The sequence below is a fragment of the Mus musculus genome, chromosome 4 (assembly GCF_000001635.26).
Source record: "Mus musculus strain C57BL/6J chromosome 4, GRCm38.p6 C57BL/6J".
Classification (NCBI taxonomy): domain Eukaryota; kingdom Metazoa; phylum Chordata; class Mammalia; order Rodentia; family Muridae; genus Mus; species Mus musculus.
The window spans coordinates 41,355,687-41,372,793 of NC_000070.6; the positions used below are offsets into that span (position 1 = coordinate 41,355,687).

Here is a 17,107-nt window from a genome sequence, read left to right on the forward strand (position 1 = left end):
CTTATATTTACTAAGTAACTAAGGTGGATATTCTGAAGCAGGAATCATAGGCTGTGTGAGCCACTGACATGGGTGCTGAAAACTGAATTCTGGTCCTCTGGAAGAACAGCAAGTGCTCTAAACTTGTGATCTGTCTCTCCTGTTCCCCTTTGTTTTTTTTTTTTTTTTTTTTTTTTTTTTTATGTACAGTTTTGTATGAATGCCTGTGTATGGTATATGCACCATGTGCATGCCTGTTGCCTGTGGAGGCCAGAGATGAGTCGTGTCCCCAGGAACTAGAGTTATAGACAGTTGTCATCCACCATTTGGGTAATGGAAACTGAATGTGGTCATTTAATCTAGTCTTATTTTTTAGAAGATTAAGAAATGATTATTTTATGTGCATGGTGTTTTACTTGCATGTATGTCTGTCAGAGTCCCTGGTACTGGAGTTATACAGGCAGTTGAGAACTGACATGTGGATGCTGGGAATTGAATCCTGGTACTTTGGAAAAGCAGCCAGTGCTCTTAACCAAGGAACCATCTCTCTAGTTCCTGCTTGTATTTAATACAGGATCTCATATACCCCAGGCTAGCTTGGTCCTCTCTCTATATAACAGAGGATAACCTTGAATTTCTGACTCTCTTGCTTTCACCTCCTGAGTGCTGGGATTACAGGTGTATGCTACCATGCCTGGTTTTATGAGAAGATGGGGTTGGAGTTGAGGTCTTCCATATTTGCTATGTAAGCACTCTGCAGATTGAGCTACACTCCTAGTCAAACCAGACAGTTTTAAAAACAGCCCAATTATGCCTTAGACACATTTTACAAGACCGAGACATCAATAAATTTATGAGTGACATGTACATTTAAATGTGAGTTGACAATGAGATTTTTCTTTATGGGTAAAGTGAATTACTACTCAGTGTAAACTGTTACCATGGGTTCCCTGCAAATGGAATTACAGAATGTTGTGTGTAAGCCATCATGTGGGTACTGGGAACTGAACTCACATACTCTGCAAGAGTGACAAGGGCTCTTATTAGCTGAGCCATCTCTCCAGCAAAGAGACTGCTCATTTGGCAAGTACTTGCTGTGCATCCATTACCCAGGGAAAAGGCTGGGCATGGTGGCTTGCACTCTGGGTGTGGTGGTAGAAACTTGTAATCGTAGGAAGTATGAAAGTCTTAGAACGGTGAAGGCATGCAGATACCTAGGATTTGTTGGTTGGTCAACATAATTGCTGGACTCAGAGTCCCAATTAGAGAACTGGCTCCAAACAAAAGAGGATGTCTCCTAAGGAATGACACTGGAGGTTGATCTGTGGTCTCCAGCAGGCAGCATCCTCTCACACATATTGCCCCATCTCCATTCTCAGAGTTTGTTTTCTATAATCCTGGCATTTGGTAGGCTGAGTCTGGCCTAGGCTGTAGTATATTATATGCTCCTGTCTTAGAAACCAAACAAACAAAAACTCTTTAAAACTCCCAAAAAACAACAAACCCAATCTTTTTTTCCAAAAGACCAAGGACTGTAAACTAGTTAGCGTCTCATCACTGTCACAGACACCTGACATAAACTAAGCAAGAAGGGTTTTACTTTGGGTTAGTCAATCAATCGTGGTATAGAACTCATGGGTGAATGAACAGCTTACACCTTACAGGGAAAACAGAGCCATTGATTGGGCTTAATTAGGCTTTCTCCTTTTTCTCTATTCAGTCCAGACCCCTGTGGGTAGGATGGTGTCATTCAAATTAGGGCAGATTTTCCCTCTCTCCTTAATGCTCTGGAACTGCCTTTACTGACACACCCCTGGGTGCTTCTCCCTAGGGTGTAGTGAAGAATAACCATTCTTGTTATTTTGAAATTAGGAATTGTTCTTCTGTTGAGTTGAATGTTGGTTTTGGCAAAGATTGTTGTTTTGTTACTGTTTTGGGGAAAGACATGAACTAGAAATGATTCCACCCAAGTGTAGGACTCACACCTAATTTAGTGAATCGGTGAGGGCTTTTTTGTTTTGTTTGTTTTGTTTTTTGAGACACAGGGTTCTCTGTGTAGCCTGGCTGCCCTGGAACTTGCTCTGTACACCAGGCTGGCCTCGGACTCAGAGATCCACCTGTTCTGCCTTCTGAGTGCTGGGATCAAAGGTGTGAATCGTCATCATCAGGCCTAAGGTTTTTTTAGTTACTTACAGGAGCATGGATGCCCGAAAGGTAGCTGAGGCCAACCCAGTTTGGGTGACAATTCAGAAAGCTGCATCCCTGGTCCTTTCTTCACAACTTGCAGGGACCCAGAGTCTCTTCTGCCTAGTGGTTGTAATTGCTTATATAAACTTGGGGAGAGGCCTTTGGGCCTTGTGAATCTTGTAACTTCTTTTGAACGTTCTTAAGCGTCTGAGTCTGGGATTGAACCCAGGACCATGCAGCTGGCTTCATGCACTCTAGGTGAGCCCTTCGCTAACTGAGCTGCATCCTCATCCCAGCTTTTTGAGTCTGAGATGTAGTTCAGTTGGTAGTGTGCTTTTCTTTAGTGCACACAGAGCCCAGGGTTTGTTCCTCAGCATGGAATAAACTGGGCATGGTGGTACATACCTGTGATCCCAGCATTTTGGAAGTGGAGGCAGGATGAGAAGGTCATCTGTGGTTACATAGCTCATTTAAGGCCAGACTCCATTTCTTTCCAAAGATTGGGGGTGGGGAATGAGGAAGAAAGTGGGGAAATAAAACCAAGAACTAAAAATGGAGCCTAGTAGTGGATGCTGGGACATTGAAGGTGTTACCCTTGGTAGGAATGAAATATTTCCCATGGATATCAGTTTGTGATCATAAAGAGCTAGAGAGACGGCTCATGAGTAGAGCCCTTCTCTAGAAGCTCTTCTAGTGTGGTTTCCAGCACTCATTCATACCAGGAGTCTCACAAGTGTGTGTAACTGCAGTTGTAGGTGATCAGCATCTAGTCCCTGTGTGCATTCTCACGTGCAGTCATCTACATATAATTAAGAACAAAAAAGGACACATTTGGTCTCTTCATTCTGCTGCTTTCTCCTATATTACGGAGTGAGGCCTCTCTATCAGGTGCTACTATCACAACAAAGTCCTCACAAAAGCTAGCCTGCTATTGGGACTTTTCAGCATTAATTTGAGCAGAATTTCACCTACCTTCCTTTTTTTAAAATGAAAGTGCATTGTCATGTAGCTAGCTTAGGCTGGTCTTTAACCCATGGGCTTAAATGCTTCTCCTTTTTCAGCATTCCTAGTACTTGGTACTGCAAGTATTCATTACCACGTCCAGCTATTTTATATATATATACACACACACACACACACACACACATATACACATATACATATACATACACACACACACACACACACACACACACATATATATATATATATATATGTCACTACATCTCAGATTATAGCAATAAAAAGCCAACTAAGAAAATGATTAAGACTGGGTGTCCCAGTTACTTTTCTGTAGCTGTGATAAAGCTGATCAAAAGCAACTTGGGGAGGGAAGAGTTTCTTTCATCTTCTAACTCTCCAGTCATAGTGTATAACTGATGGAAGCCAGGGCAGGAACTGAAGCAGAGACTACAGAGGATGCTGGTTACTGGCTTGCTCCTAATGTCTCGTTCAGCATTTTTATATAAACCAGGACCCCTGCCCAGGGTTGGTACTGTTCTGTAGGCTCTGCCACATCAATAGTTAAATCAAGAAAATGCTCCACAGACATGCCAACAGGCCCATTATTTTATGGCATTAACTCCTTAACTGAGGGTTCCTTTTCCCAAGTAACTCTAGTTTATATTAAAGTGACAAAACCCAGCACATTGGATGAGATGACGCAAGCCTGCAGCACTTGGGAGGTGGAGAGTCAGGAGAAGACTGCAGACTTACATAGCAACTCCAGGCCAGTCAGGGTTGTGCCGTGAGACTGTCTCAAAAGAAGGAAGAAGCGGCGGCTGGAGAGAAGGCTTAGCAGTTCTTCCAGAGCATTCGAGTGCAGTTTTCAGCACCACACCAGACAGTTCATAACTGCCTATAACTTCAGCTCCAGGAATTCAACACGTACATATAAACTCGCACACACACATTAAAACTAATAAAAGCAAATTCTAAAAAATAAACAAAAAAACAAAAAAAAAAACCCAAATGCTAAAGAAAGCAAGAAGAAGGTGTGGGTAAATAGCAGAGAGTAACAACAACGAGCTGGTGATCTGAATGCTAACCTGAGTTTCCAGCTACCTTTAACCCCTCCTTGTTTGTTACTGCTTCTGTGGCATAGTCATCTTCTAGATGGCTTTGCCTGTCTTGTGGGGCAACAGCATCTTAATTACCCTAACGCTCGTTTTTTCTTTGAGACCTGGTCTTGTTTATGTGTATCTTGGCTGGCTTGTTACTTGATATGTATGTAGCCCAGGCTGGCCTTGAACAGTTCTCCTGCCTCAGTAAGTGCTGTGATTACAGGCATCTACCATCACACCTATTTGTCTTTGTCTGGATGAATATGTGTGTGTAATGATTTTCTTTTTTCTTTTTGAGACAGGGTTTCTCTGTGTAGCCATGGCTTGCCTGGAACTTGCTCTATAGACTAGGCTGGCCTTAAAGTCAAGAGATCTGCCTCTCTCTGCTTCCTGAGTGCTGGAATTAAAGGCATATGCTTGACCAATAAAGAACGCTTGTTTTTGTTTTTGTTTTTTTTTTTGTTGTTTCTTTAGATTTTCTTTCTTTCTTAATTATATGTATACAAATGTTTGACTGCATGTATGTCTGTGCACCACTTGTATGCAGTTCCCTTTGCAGGCCAGAGAGGGTTTTGGATACCCTGGAACTGGAGTTACAGATAGTTGTAAGAGACCATGTGGTGCTGGGAACCAAACCCAGGTGCTCTCCCAAGAGCATCAGGAACTCTTTACCTGCTAAGCCATCGCTCCATATGTTTTATTTTATGTGTTTCATTGTTTTGCCTGCGTGTATGTATGTACCATGTGTGTGCCTAGTGCTTTTGAAGAGAAGGTTTTATTGAGTAGACCAGATTGCCTTCAAAATCATAAGTGGCCTGCTCTGCCTCCTAAGTACTGGGATTAAAGGCATGTGCCACCATACCTGACTCTTACTTATTTTGGCTTAATTGTGAGTTTATAAATATACCAGGCATAGTAGTGCACACCTTTAATCCCAGCATTTGGGAGGCAAAGTCAGGTGCAAGGACAGCTAGAGCTTTACAGACCCAGTTTCCAGGGGGGAAAAAAAGATGTTAAACCACCCACATTATATTTATTTCAATCATTGTGCATGGGGGTGTGTATGATATGTGTGTGTGTGTGTGTATTTGCATGTGCCAGGTGTATGTGTGGAAGTTAGAGAACAACTTCTGAGAGTTGTTTTTTTTAAGATTTATTTATTATTATATGTAAGTTCACTGTACCTGTCTTCAGACACCAGAAGAGGGAATCAGGTCTTATTACCAAATCCCCAGAAAGAAAAAATAAGACAAAAGCTTCCCCTCAAGTTCTGCTTTTGTTGATCTTGTTTTCTATTTCAAAGTAGCTTTTGTTACCAAATGAGCTGTCAGCATAAAATGCTCTGTAAGAGGAGAGTGACCTGACAGTTTTCTGGCTAGTCACATCCAGGGTTCCTGTATTTAAGTTCTATTAAAAATGAATCAAGGGCTTGAGAGATGGCGCAGCAGTTAAGGCTGTTCTTCCAGAGGTCCTGAGTTCAAATTGCAGCAACCACTTGGTGGCTCACAACCATATATAATGGGATCCAATGCCGCCTTCTCGTGTGTCTGTTTGTTTTGTTTGTTTTTCGAGACAGGGTTTCTCTGTGTATCCTTGGCTGCCCTGGAACTCACTTTGTAGACCAGGCTGGCCTCGAACTCAGAAATCTGTCTGCCTCTGCCTCCCGAGTGCTGGGATTAAAGGTGTGTGCCACCACGCCCGGCTTCTCATGTGTCAGCTACAGTATACTCACATAAACTAAATAAAATTAAATAAAATTAAAAAGTGAATCAAGGAGACATGACATTATATGGTAGTGTTTAGATTTTATATTTTATTTTAATTTAATTTTTTAAAAAAAGATTTATTATTATATGTAAGTACACTGTTGATGTCTTCAGATACCCTATCACAGATGGTTGTGAGCCACCATGTGGTTGCTGGGATTTGAACTCAGGGCCTTTGGAAGAGCAGTCGGTGCTTAACTGCTGAGCCATCTTTCCAGCCCCCAATTTAAAAAATTTTTTTAAAAAAAGATTTATTTATTATATGTAAGTACACTGTAACTGTCTTCAGACACTCCAGAAGAGGGTGTCAGATCTCATTACTGATGGTTGGAAGCCACCATGTGGTTGCTGGGATTTGAATTCAAGACCTTTGGAAGTGCTCTTAACCCCAATTTTTTAAATTTAAATTTTTATTTAATTTTTGGTTCTATCTGGGCTTACCTTGTGGTTCTAGCTGGACTTTAACTCACAGAGACCTCTGTCTGTTGGAATTAAAGGTGAGTTCTTCCATGCTCAGCTGTAATTCACTGAGTTTGAAAACTGCTAAAAGAACAGTAAAGTTATGTTTGGCATTAGGGTCTTCTGGTGAGATTAATAACTTCTAGTGTAATAGCCATTCCTCAGTCCTCAGACTTACTGTTGAGTGTTACCTTTAAAAAAAAATCACATACTTTGCTAAAAAGAAAATAGAAACCTATCTTCTTTTCTATTTTGAGTTTGAGTTGTATCAGCTTTGATACAACATTTTCTATTTATTTTACCCAGATTCCTAAATGTACCTAAAGTGGCGTTTTTCATTGCTTAAAAGGGGGAGGGGGGACAGTGTCTTTAGGGTTCTTTACTTTCTTTTGTTTATTAATTGGCTTGGTCTGTATCTTATTTTTCTCTTTTAGATAGTATTTGCCAGGCATAGTGGTGCAAATCTTGATGCATAGGTATTTGCAAGTGTGTATGTTTAAGAACAGCTCAGTCAGCTTATCGGTTGGCTGGCTCTGTGTCTGTCTGCCTTTGCTCTGTTTCTGAGACAGAATGAATGGTCCTGTGTCCATCAGGCTGGCCTTGAATTCTCCGGCTTCAGTTTCTGGGGTGTGAGGTTACAGGTGCCATAAGAGAGCTCTGCAACTCTCCTTACTGAGTCTTGGTTGTTTTTGTTTTTTGAGATAAGGATCTTTCTGTATAGCTCTGGCTGTCTTTGAACTAAAAAATCTGTAGACCACGTTGGCCTCAAAATTCGAAGCCCTTGCTTCTCCTGCCCCTGCCTCCTGAGTGCTGGGGTTAAAGGCATGCACCATCATGCTCTGCTTGGCCCCCTTTTGTTCTCTTTTTAAAAAAATACTGTAGCCTTGCTAGGCCACTGAGTCTTAAGAAATGGGGGTGTGGCTGGGCGTGGTGGCGCACACCTTTAATCTCAGCACTGGGGAGGCAGAGGCAGGTGGATTTCTGAGTTTGAGGCCAGCCTGGTCTACAGAGTGAGTTCCAGGACAGCCAGGGCTACACAGAGAACCCTGTCTCGATAAACCAAACCAAATCAAAACAAAAAAAAAAAAAAGAGAGAAAGAAATGGGGGTGCGGTATGTATGGCCTGTCAGTGGCGGGGGGTGGTATGGTGGCCAAACACACCTTTAATCCCATACTCAAGAGGCACAGGCAGGTGGATCTCTTTTAGAAGCCTACTTGGTCTGCAGAGCTAGATCCAGGATAGACACAGGCACAGAGAAACTTTGTCTTGAAAAATAAAACAGAACAACAACAACAACAAAAAATGAGTATGAGTGTTTTGCCTGTGTGTGACTAGCTGTGTATGTGAGCCCTTGAGGTCCTCATGATTTCATAGCACTTATTCCCCATGCCATCTCCCTAACTCTGACCCTGTGGTTTAAGAGGCTGCTTAAAATTTTAGGTGTAGGTCTAGGGTAGAATGCTTGCCTAGCATGTGTAAGGCCCTGGGTTATATTCTAGCACCTGATCCTCTGACTCTCTTTCTAAGGAAAAAAAAAAGGAAAGGAAACATTTACGTAGAAGCACTTTTTATTTCTGATGCATCACTCTGCTACAAGTTTTAGTCTTGTTGACAAGACTGTCCTTGAACTCAGTCCTGTTGCCTCTACCTCCTGAGAAACTCAGATCCCAGCCTCAGATGTCCTGAGTTCTGGGAGTCTCCTGTTCAGGGAAGTTTGTTCAGTTGTGTTCACTCAGGCATTCTACAGGGGCATCTGTTAGCGGGAGAGATGACTCTCATTACTTAGAGCATTTGCCCCTCTTCAGAGGAACCAAGTTCAGTTCCCATTGCCCACATCAGGTTCTCTCAGACTCTCAGATTCTAGCGGCAGGGGATCTGGTGCACTCTTCTGGTCTCCACGTGCCTCTGTACACATGTGGCACATAGAGTTTAAAATACAAACAAAAAATAGTATTCTGATAGGGTGTGGTGGTATTCACCTATAATTTCTGCAGATTCAGAGGCAGGAAGAGTGAGCTTTTGAAGGTGTCCTGGAGTTCATAGCACTAGACTAGCTCTGAGAGATCTTACCTCAAAAACAAACAAAACCACCCCAACAAGAAAGGCTGGGGATGGAGTTCAGTTCTCTAGCGCTCGCTTAGCATGCTGCCAGCACAGGAAGAGATATATATATATGTGTGTATATATATATATATATGTATATATATATATATATATATGTATATGTATATGTATATGTATATATATGTATATATAATATATACACACATATATATATAAATTTATTATTATACATAAGTACACTGTAACTGTCTTCAGACACAGCAGAAGAGGGCGTCAGATCTCATTGCGGATGGTTGTGAGCCACCATGTGGTTGCTGGGATTTGAACTCAGGACCTCTGGAAGAGCAGTCAGTTCTCTTAACCGCTGAGCCATCTTGCCAGCCCCAGGAAGAGGTATATTCTTATGGAATAGCTTCATAGTTCCTGTGTGTGGAGGTTTATGAGTGGTCATTCATGTTCTGTACTGGGGCAGTTCATACCTTAGCTCTTCATGGGTTGTACCCTGTAAAGTTAATAAATAACGGTTACACCTCTAAGCTGCTCCGTCTTATCCCTGAGTTCTTATCACTGGGTTCTTCTTCATTTTTCTTGTTCTGAGGTGAAAGTCTTTGATTACTTTCACATCACTGTTTTCTTTTTAGTTTTTCTATCAGGGTTAAATGATTGTTACATGTTGTGATACACACTCAATGTGGAAAACCTAGAAAACATACAGAAAAGAAAAAGCCTGAAGCCTGACTATAATCCTTGCTCCCAGTATTGTAAGGGTGTCCTGTCTTTCTTTGTTTCCAAAGCATATTGGTCTCTTTTAGAAAATGTCAGAGCTCATCAGGTCTATTTCGGCAAATTAATGCTGGGAGGATGTGAGCAAGCAGTGTTCTGGGTGAGCTGGGAGAAGGAAGGAACACACATAAGGAGCTCGCTGGGCACTGACATGCGCAGCGGGAGTCAGTGTGCTGTGTGCACCTTTCTGATTGGCTTTCCATCTTCAGCTAGATGTGCTGGGTGTGCACAGCCTTTAACAGTGAGGTCTGGTTTTCAAACACAGCTTGTGAACAATGATAGGCTGAAAATAGTGTCTGGTTAATTAGTAGACTCAAAAAGACTAATAACATTCAGGACTGATAAACTTAGTTTTCTTTTTTTTTTTTTAAAGATTTATTTATTTATTATATGTAAGTACACTGTAGTTGTCTTCAGATACACCAGAAGAGGGCATCAGATCTCATTACGGGTGGTTGTGAGCCACCATGTGGTTGCTGGGATTTGAACTTCGGACCTTCGGAAGAGCAGTCGGGTGCTCTTACCCACTGAGCCATCTCACCAGCCCCAAACTTAGTTTTCATAGACATGTTTTTAACTTACAAAATCAGGATTCTAATACTGTCACATTCACCTAAAATGTACAGTTTGTGTGTAGAGGCAGGTATACCAGGTCAGTGGTCAGGCAGAGTGCTCAAAGGTGATTTTTTTTTCTTTTGCAAGTTAACTTCAATTCAGCTTCTAGTGAGTTTGCTTTCTTGGTAGGCAGCTTGTGAAATAATTCTTTAAGGGCTGGGAATGTATCTTCATTGGTAGAGTGCTTGTCTAACAAGTGTGGCTCACCTATCACCTCGCAAACTCAGCATGGTCACAGGTCCGTCATCCCAGCACTCAAGTGGAGGCAGCGGCATCAGGATTTCAGGACCATCCTCAGCTATATAGTTAGTTTTTGCTAGCCTGGTCTACGCAAGACTATATTTCAAAAATACATTTTTTTCAATTATAATAAGCTTTGGGCTAGGCATGGTGATACAAGCCTTTAATCCTAGTACTTGGGGGCAGAGGCATGTGGATCTCTGAGTTTGAGGCCAGTCTGATCTACAGAGTGAATTCGAGCCAGCCAGAGCTACTATCTCATGCTGTAAAAGGCAATAAGGTGTGCAGACCCTATTCCAGAGATTCTTCAGTCTCCACAGTTGGAGCCAGTCAGAGATCTACACTGGCTTACCTAAATTAAATAAAACAAGTTTCTTACTCAGTTACTGTATAAGTAACTTATGCAGGTGTTACACGTTTGCCATTTACATCAGGAAGATCAGCTTAGTGATAGTTTTCTTTTATGACAGAGTCATTGATTGGTGACTGCCAGTATGTTATTCCTCCACTATTTCCTCAGCCTTCGGGTTTAATAAATATTTAAATTTCCTTTTAGAATTTTTTGGTTTTGAGGTAGAGCTGTTCTGTTTAGGCTAGCCTGAAACTCCACTGTGTAGCCTAGGCTGGCCTCACGTTCTCTGTGGTCCCCTGCCCCTGTCCCCATTTACAGACCACATGTTTCCTCCAGAACCCTCAGCTCTAGGAGCTACAGAGGCTTGTCAGGTAAAGGTGCTGATGCCAGGCTAGAAGCCTTGGGTGTCATCCCTGGGGCTCACATGATGGAGGAGAACATGGGCTCCACAGAGTTGTTCTCTGACCTCCAGACAAGCACTGTGCAGGCAGCACATGGGGATGTAACACAGTAGGAAAATGTAAGTTTAAGAATAGTGAAGCTCTCCTCTATTGGGCCTCCTTTGGAGGACTTGGGAGTGAAGCGTGAAGACCGAGTCCTGGAACATTAGTGCTCTGCTGTTGTTGTTTGTTTTTGTCTCTTGTTTATACTGTTTCAAGACATAGTGCCTAAGAAACCTTCCCTTCTTTTTCAGGTTCTAAATGGCTTCTAAGAAGTTGGGGACAGATGTTCATGGTGAGTGGTGTTAAATATTAAGATTTAAGCTATGATTTGATCAGGGAATTTGAGTTAATTTAGTATTATGTTATTGTTTCTTTATACTGAGCAGCCTGAGTAATATAGAGTTGTACAAAACAGCATGTGCATCTCAGGGCCTGCAGTTGTTTAAAAGGATTGCTTCAAATGCCTGCTTACACTGTGGCCTTCAGAGCTACACATGGGCCTGCCTCTTGTGCTTCAGCGTTAGTCCTTTTTCTGTTCATGGTTGTAGCTTCTCCATCTGTTTGGATGGAGGTTCTAAGCCTTTAGTTAATGAGGTCTGTTTTGGTCCTGCATCACACGCATGCCCCCCCATTCCCCAAAAGCAGTTTGCTGTGTCAGTTGGAGCGTTATGAAGGTACAAGTAAGATTTAGAGTGTTACACAGGAGCTCATTGTTTTGTTTCTCTCATCTTCCCCCTTCTTCCTGTGTGTGTGTGTGTGTGTGTGTGTGTTTCTCTGGGTATTGGACCTAGGGTATTTTTTTTTTTAAATGTTTTATGGGGGCTGGAGAGATGGCTCAGTGGTTAAGAGTACTGGCTGCTCTTCAGGAGGTTCTGAGTTCAAATCCCAGCAACCATATGGAGGCTCACAACCATCTGTAAAGAGACCTGATTCCCTCTTCTGGTGTCTGAAGACAGCTACAGTGAACTTACATAAAATAAATAAAATAAATCTTTGCTACATTATCAAAATCCTGTCTCAAAAAAATCAAGATTATCCCCAAACTATTTTTTTTGGACACGTGATCTCTTTGGCTCCTGAGGGTTGGGACTAAAGGAATGTGCCCATCACTGAACTAAGTTTTATTATTTGCACTTGTAGAGAATTTAGACTCCTAAATAGTTAAGATTAGACCATTTTGTTCTTTAGTAGGCACTTACCCAGAAGAATCCAAGACTTCAGATTTTTTTTTTTCCTCCTAAGACAGGGTTTCTCTGTGCAGCCCTGGCTGTCCTGGAACTCGCTCTGTAGACCAGGCTGGCCTCGAACTCAGAAATCCGCCTGCCTCTGCCTCCCAAGTGCTGGGACTAAAGGCATGCGCCACCGCCACCACCACCCGGAGACTTCAGATTTTTGTACAACTGATTTTCCATTTTAAAAACTGCATTGGGGGCTGGGAGAGCTGGCTCAGCAGTTGAGATAATAAATTAGTCATTCAGAGGAGTTAGGTTTGGTTCCCATCAGCCACAACTGCCCCAGTTCCACCATCTCCAGGGGATCCATTGCCTCTGTCTCCTTTGACACCTCACTAATATGGCATACACATACAGGCATGGTTTTAGACACTGCACATCATTGTGGCAGTGGTCCACTAGGCTGCACGGCAGCTTGTGCTGCAGAGCTCTTCTGAGCTGGAGTCACTCAGCTGTGTCAGAATGACGCAGCAGTTGTTGCTTACAAACTTTGTGAAATATCTTTGAAAATTTATATTGCCACACATACACATGTAAGTTGCATAATACTGTGTTTGTTCATGTGGTGTTACATCACTCAAACTGTGCAGTTCACAGTCAGTAGCTCAGGTGGGAGATCTTCCAGATACACTATCCTACTGAATAATCATGAGAGGATGTTGTCTAGCATCAGTAATTGTAGAGGGACACACGTGACTTGTACACATCTTACTTTCGGTTACTTGTTCTCTTTTTTCTTTGTATTGGTGGTGGTGGTGTCATTGATGTTGAGACAAGGTCTTAGTATGTAGCCTTGGCTAGCCTGGAGTTTGCTGTGTAGACCAGGCTGGCTTGGAACTCACAGAGGCTACCTACCCCAGCTTCCTAAGGGCTGGGTTAAAGCTGTGTGCTACTACATCTCCTATTATTATTACTATTATTATAAATTATTTTTTGTATATGAGTACACTGTAGCTGTACAGATGGTTCCAAACCTTCATTTGGTTGTTGGGACTTGAATTTTTAGGACCTCTGGTTAGCTCTGGTTAACCCTACTCGCTCTGGTCAACTCTGCTCGCTCAGTCCCTGCTTGCTCTGACCCAAAGATTTATTTATTATTATACATAAGTACACTGTAGCTGACTTCTGATACACCAGAAGAAGGCGTCAGATCTCATTACATGTGGTTGCTGGGAATTGAACTCAGGACCTCTGGAAGAGCAGTCAGTGCTCTTATCCACTGAGTCATCTCGCCAGCCCCTATAATTAATATTGATATTATGATGTATGTGCCTGTGTGTGCATGCCCATGGCATGAGTGGAAGTCAGTGAACAACTTCTCTCTTTCACCACATGGATTTAGGAGATTGTGGTAGCAAGCACTTTTGTTTTGTTTTGTTTTGTTTTTCGAGACAGGGTTTCTCTGTATAGCCCTGGCTGTCCTGGAACTCACTTGGTAGACCAGTCTGGCCTTGAACTCAGAAATCCGCCTGCCTCTGCCTCCCAAGTGCTGGGATTAAAGGCGTGCGCCACCACACCCTGCATGGTAGCAAGCACTTTTACCCACCGAGCCATTTTCTCTGGCCCTAACCTAACATTTTAAGTCTGTCTGTCTGTCTGTCTCTTTGCCTGTTTCTTTGCCCCCTCCCCCCCCATTCTCTCTGTGTGTGTAGTCCAGTCAACATCAGATGTCCTCCTCTGTTGCTTACTGCCTACTTTTTTTTTTTTTTTTTTTTTTAACACAGGGTCTCTCACTAAGACTGAGAGTAGTGGATTTGGCTAGAGTTTCTGGCCAGTGAGACCTCAGGCTCCTCCTGTCCCTGCTCCCCAAGCACTGTTATTTTCATGTGTGCCAGTGTGCCTGTTTTTGTTTTTTGTTTTTTTTTCCGAGAACAGGGTTTCTCTGTGTAGCCCTGGCTGTCCTGGAACTCACTTTGTAGACCAGGCTGGCCTCGAACTCAGAAATGCACCTGCCTCTGCCTCCCAAGTGCTGGGATTACAGGTGTGCACCACCACGCCTGGCAGTGTTTGAATTTTAAGTGGGTCCTCGAGATTTAAGACAAGCTTTCAGCCTGCACATAGAGTGCTTTACTTACCAAGCCATCGCCGTAGTCCTTAAACAGTTTTCTAAAAATAATTTCTCAATATTGTTGTGAAGTGGTTGACATGCTGGATGAGGAGGTCATGATACTGAGGACTGCCTCTGAGTGTGTGTTACAAATATTTTCATTAATTCCTAGAGAATTTCCTGTAATTTAGGTTTATCATATTCATCCCCCACTCTTTCCTGTAACTCTGCCCAGATCCATCTCTACCCGAGACCTCCAACTTTATGTCTTTAAAATAGCTGAGTCCAGTTTGTACTGCTCATGTACTCCTGGCTATGGAATGCACTTGACCTGCTAAGGAATCTCAATCTCTCTCAATCTCTCTCAATCTCTCTCTTTCTCTCTCTCTCTCTTAGATATGTTATTTACATTTCAAATGTTATCCCCTTTTCTGGCTTCCCCTCCGAAAACCCCCTCCCCCTACTCACCAACTTACCTACTCCCGCTTCCTGGCCCTGGCATTCCCCTACACTGGTGCATAGAGCCTTCACAGGACCAAGGGCCTCTCCTCCCATTGATGACTGACTAGGACATCCTCTGATACATATGTAACTGGAGCCATGAGTCCCACATTGTGTACTCTTTGATTGGTGGCTTAGTCCCTGGGAGCTCTGGGGATACTGGTTAGTTCATATTATTAATTATTATTATTATTATTTATTCTTTTGGTTTCTTGAGACAGGGTTTCTCTGTGCAGTCCTGGCTGTCCTGGAACTCACTCTGTAGACCAGGCTGTCCTTAAACTCAGAAATCCCCCTGCCTCTGCCTCCCAAGTGCTAGGATTAAAGGCGTTCGTCACCACTGCCCGGCAGGTTAGTTCCTATTATTATTCCTCCTATAGGAATCTCTTAAAGAAAGCTGATTCTTCTCCCTCCAGAAGATACCAACTGTCCATAGCTCTTCTGCTAAGGGTGGGGGCTCACCAACCCCTCTCCCTCCATGAATTCTCCTAAAATGTTGACTGGCTTTTGAATTTCTAAAAGCAGTTAAGCTTTGTTCTGAGCCAGGCATGGTGCATGCTTACAATCCCAAATCTCAGAATGGAGGCAAGAGAATTTCAGGTTAAAGGCCAGTTTGTATTTAACAAAGATCCTGTTTGAAAAATGACAAAAAATTATTCTCTTAGATATTTTTAATATATAATATAATACTGTTAGCTTAAGTACTATGTTGTATACACACACACACATACACACACACACAAACACACAAACCCCCTCCCCCTTTTTTTTTTTTTAGATAGGGTTTCTCTCTGTAGTCCCGGTCCTGCAACTTATTCTGTAGACCGAGCTGGCCTGGAATTTAGAGAACCACCTGCCTCTGCCTTCTGAGTGCTGGGATTAACGGCGTGCACCACTACTGCCTGGTAAGTACTTTGGATTTTGTACTGAGTGTAATTGAAAACAAACCCTAGCCAGGTGGTGGTGGTGGCACCCGCCTTTAATCCCAGCACTTGGGAGGCAGAGGCAGCCGGATTTCTGAGTTTGAGGCCAGCCTGGTCTACAGAGTGAGTTCCAGGACAGCCAGGGCTATACAGAGAAACCCTGTCTTGAAAAAAAAAACAAAAAAACAAACAAAAAAAGAAAACAAACCCTAATATGAAGTAGACTGAGTAGAATTCTTTAATGGTCAGATGTCAGTAAGCCATTGGAGAGGGACTCAAATGTTAGGGTGGTATAAATGAGTGTGTGTCAACTCAGCATAAGATTATAGCATATAAATGTTATTTGCTGATGTTCTCTGCTTTATTGTTATTTTTGATTATAGGGACTTTCAGTTACCTTGACGATGTCCCATTTAAGATAGGAGACAAATTCAAAACACCAGCGAAAGTGGGTCTGCCTATTGGCTTCTCCTTGCCTGACTGCTTACAGGTTGTCAGAGAGATGCAGGTAAGCGGTGGATTTTAGTTAATATTCGGTACATTAAAGACTTGGTAAAGCTCTTTTTACATCTCTTAGTTTTATCTTGTTGCCCCTGTTAATGCCTGCTTACGATGATACCCAGAGCTCCACTTATATGTCTTCCACATATGCATGGGTTTTGTTTTACATGTTCTATTATCTTTTCTGCGTTTCTGTGCCTAGTACTAAACAAATACCAGTTATCCATGTTGCTCACGCCCCTCTTTGCTTTGTTGATGTCTTCATTGTCGTCTCAGTCAGCAGTGTTAGACTGGGTTTGTCTTTAGTTCTGCCTCACACTTCATTCTCGCCTACCTCAGTCTCCCCAGGCTATCATGGTAGCCTCTTTAGTTGGCTTTGCTTGCAGTGTTTTCCACAGCATTTCTAGAATAATGATTTCAAGGTTTTAAAATTATTCAAAAAGTTTATAACTCAATAACTATTATTAAATCAAGCATAGAGACATCAGGTTTTAGCAGAGCACATTAGCCCATGTCCAAGACATCGTTAGTTTGTTGAGTATAGGTTGCATCTCTGTCTGTACTCGACTTTCTCCGTGAGTTACCTCTATAAAGAACAGAAAGCTGTCAGTCTGCTAGGACTGTGCCTAAACCCTTCCCAGAGCTTTCTTAACCCTCTCCTCTGTAGACATCAGGTATACATACATAAATAAACGAAATTACATCTTGGAAGGAGCAAAAAGCTGAGTGCTAGCTCCTTCAGTGTGTGCTTGCTTGCTTATCTATCTATGTATCTATCTGTGTATCTATGTATCTATCTATGTATCTATCTTTGTATCTATCTTTGTATCTATCTATCTGTCTTTAATCAATTGCCTGCTTTTGAGAGGTGCTCTCTGCGGAATGAGGAGAGTGACACCCTCAGTGTCCTCAAGGTGCTTAGATCTTAAAGTGATGGAAAAGAAAAGAGCC

General features: G+C 42.4%; 1 protein-coding gene across 6 annotated transcripts in view; it reads left to right on the forward strand.

Annotated features, from left to right (window-relative positions):
- The window catches only part of Ubap1 (ubiquitin-associated protein 1), a 40,771-nt gene that overhangs the window by 6,691 nt on the left and 16,973 nt on the right, over window positions 1-17,107 (forward strand). For 5 of the 6 annotated variants that reach the window (NM_023305.3, NM_001290454.1, NM_001355509.1 and 2 more), the window contains exons 2-3: window positions 11,204-11,244; window positions 16,039-16,163. In NM_023305.3, coding sequence (NP_075794.3) covers window positions 11,211-11,244; window positions 16,039-16,163 — 159 coding nt within the window. In that variant the 5' untranslated portion in view covers window positions 11,204-11,210. The remainder of the gene's footprint in view (window positions 1-11,203; window positions 11,245-16,038; window positions 16,164-17,107) is intronic. The other variant, XM_006538198.4, reaches the window with a different exon arrangement.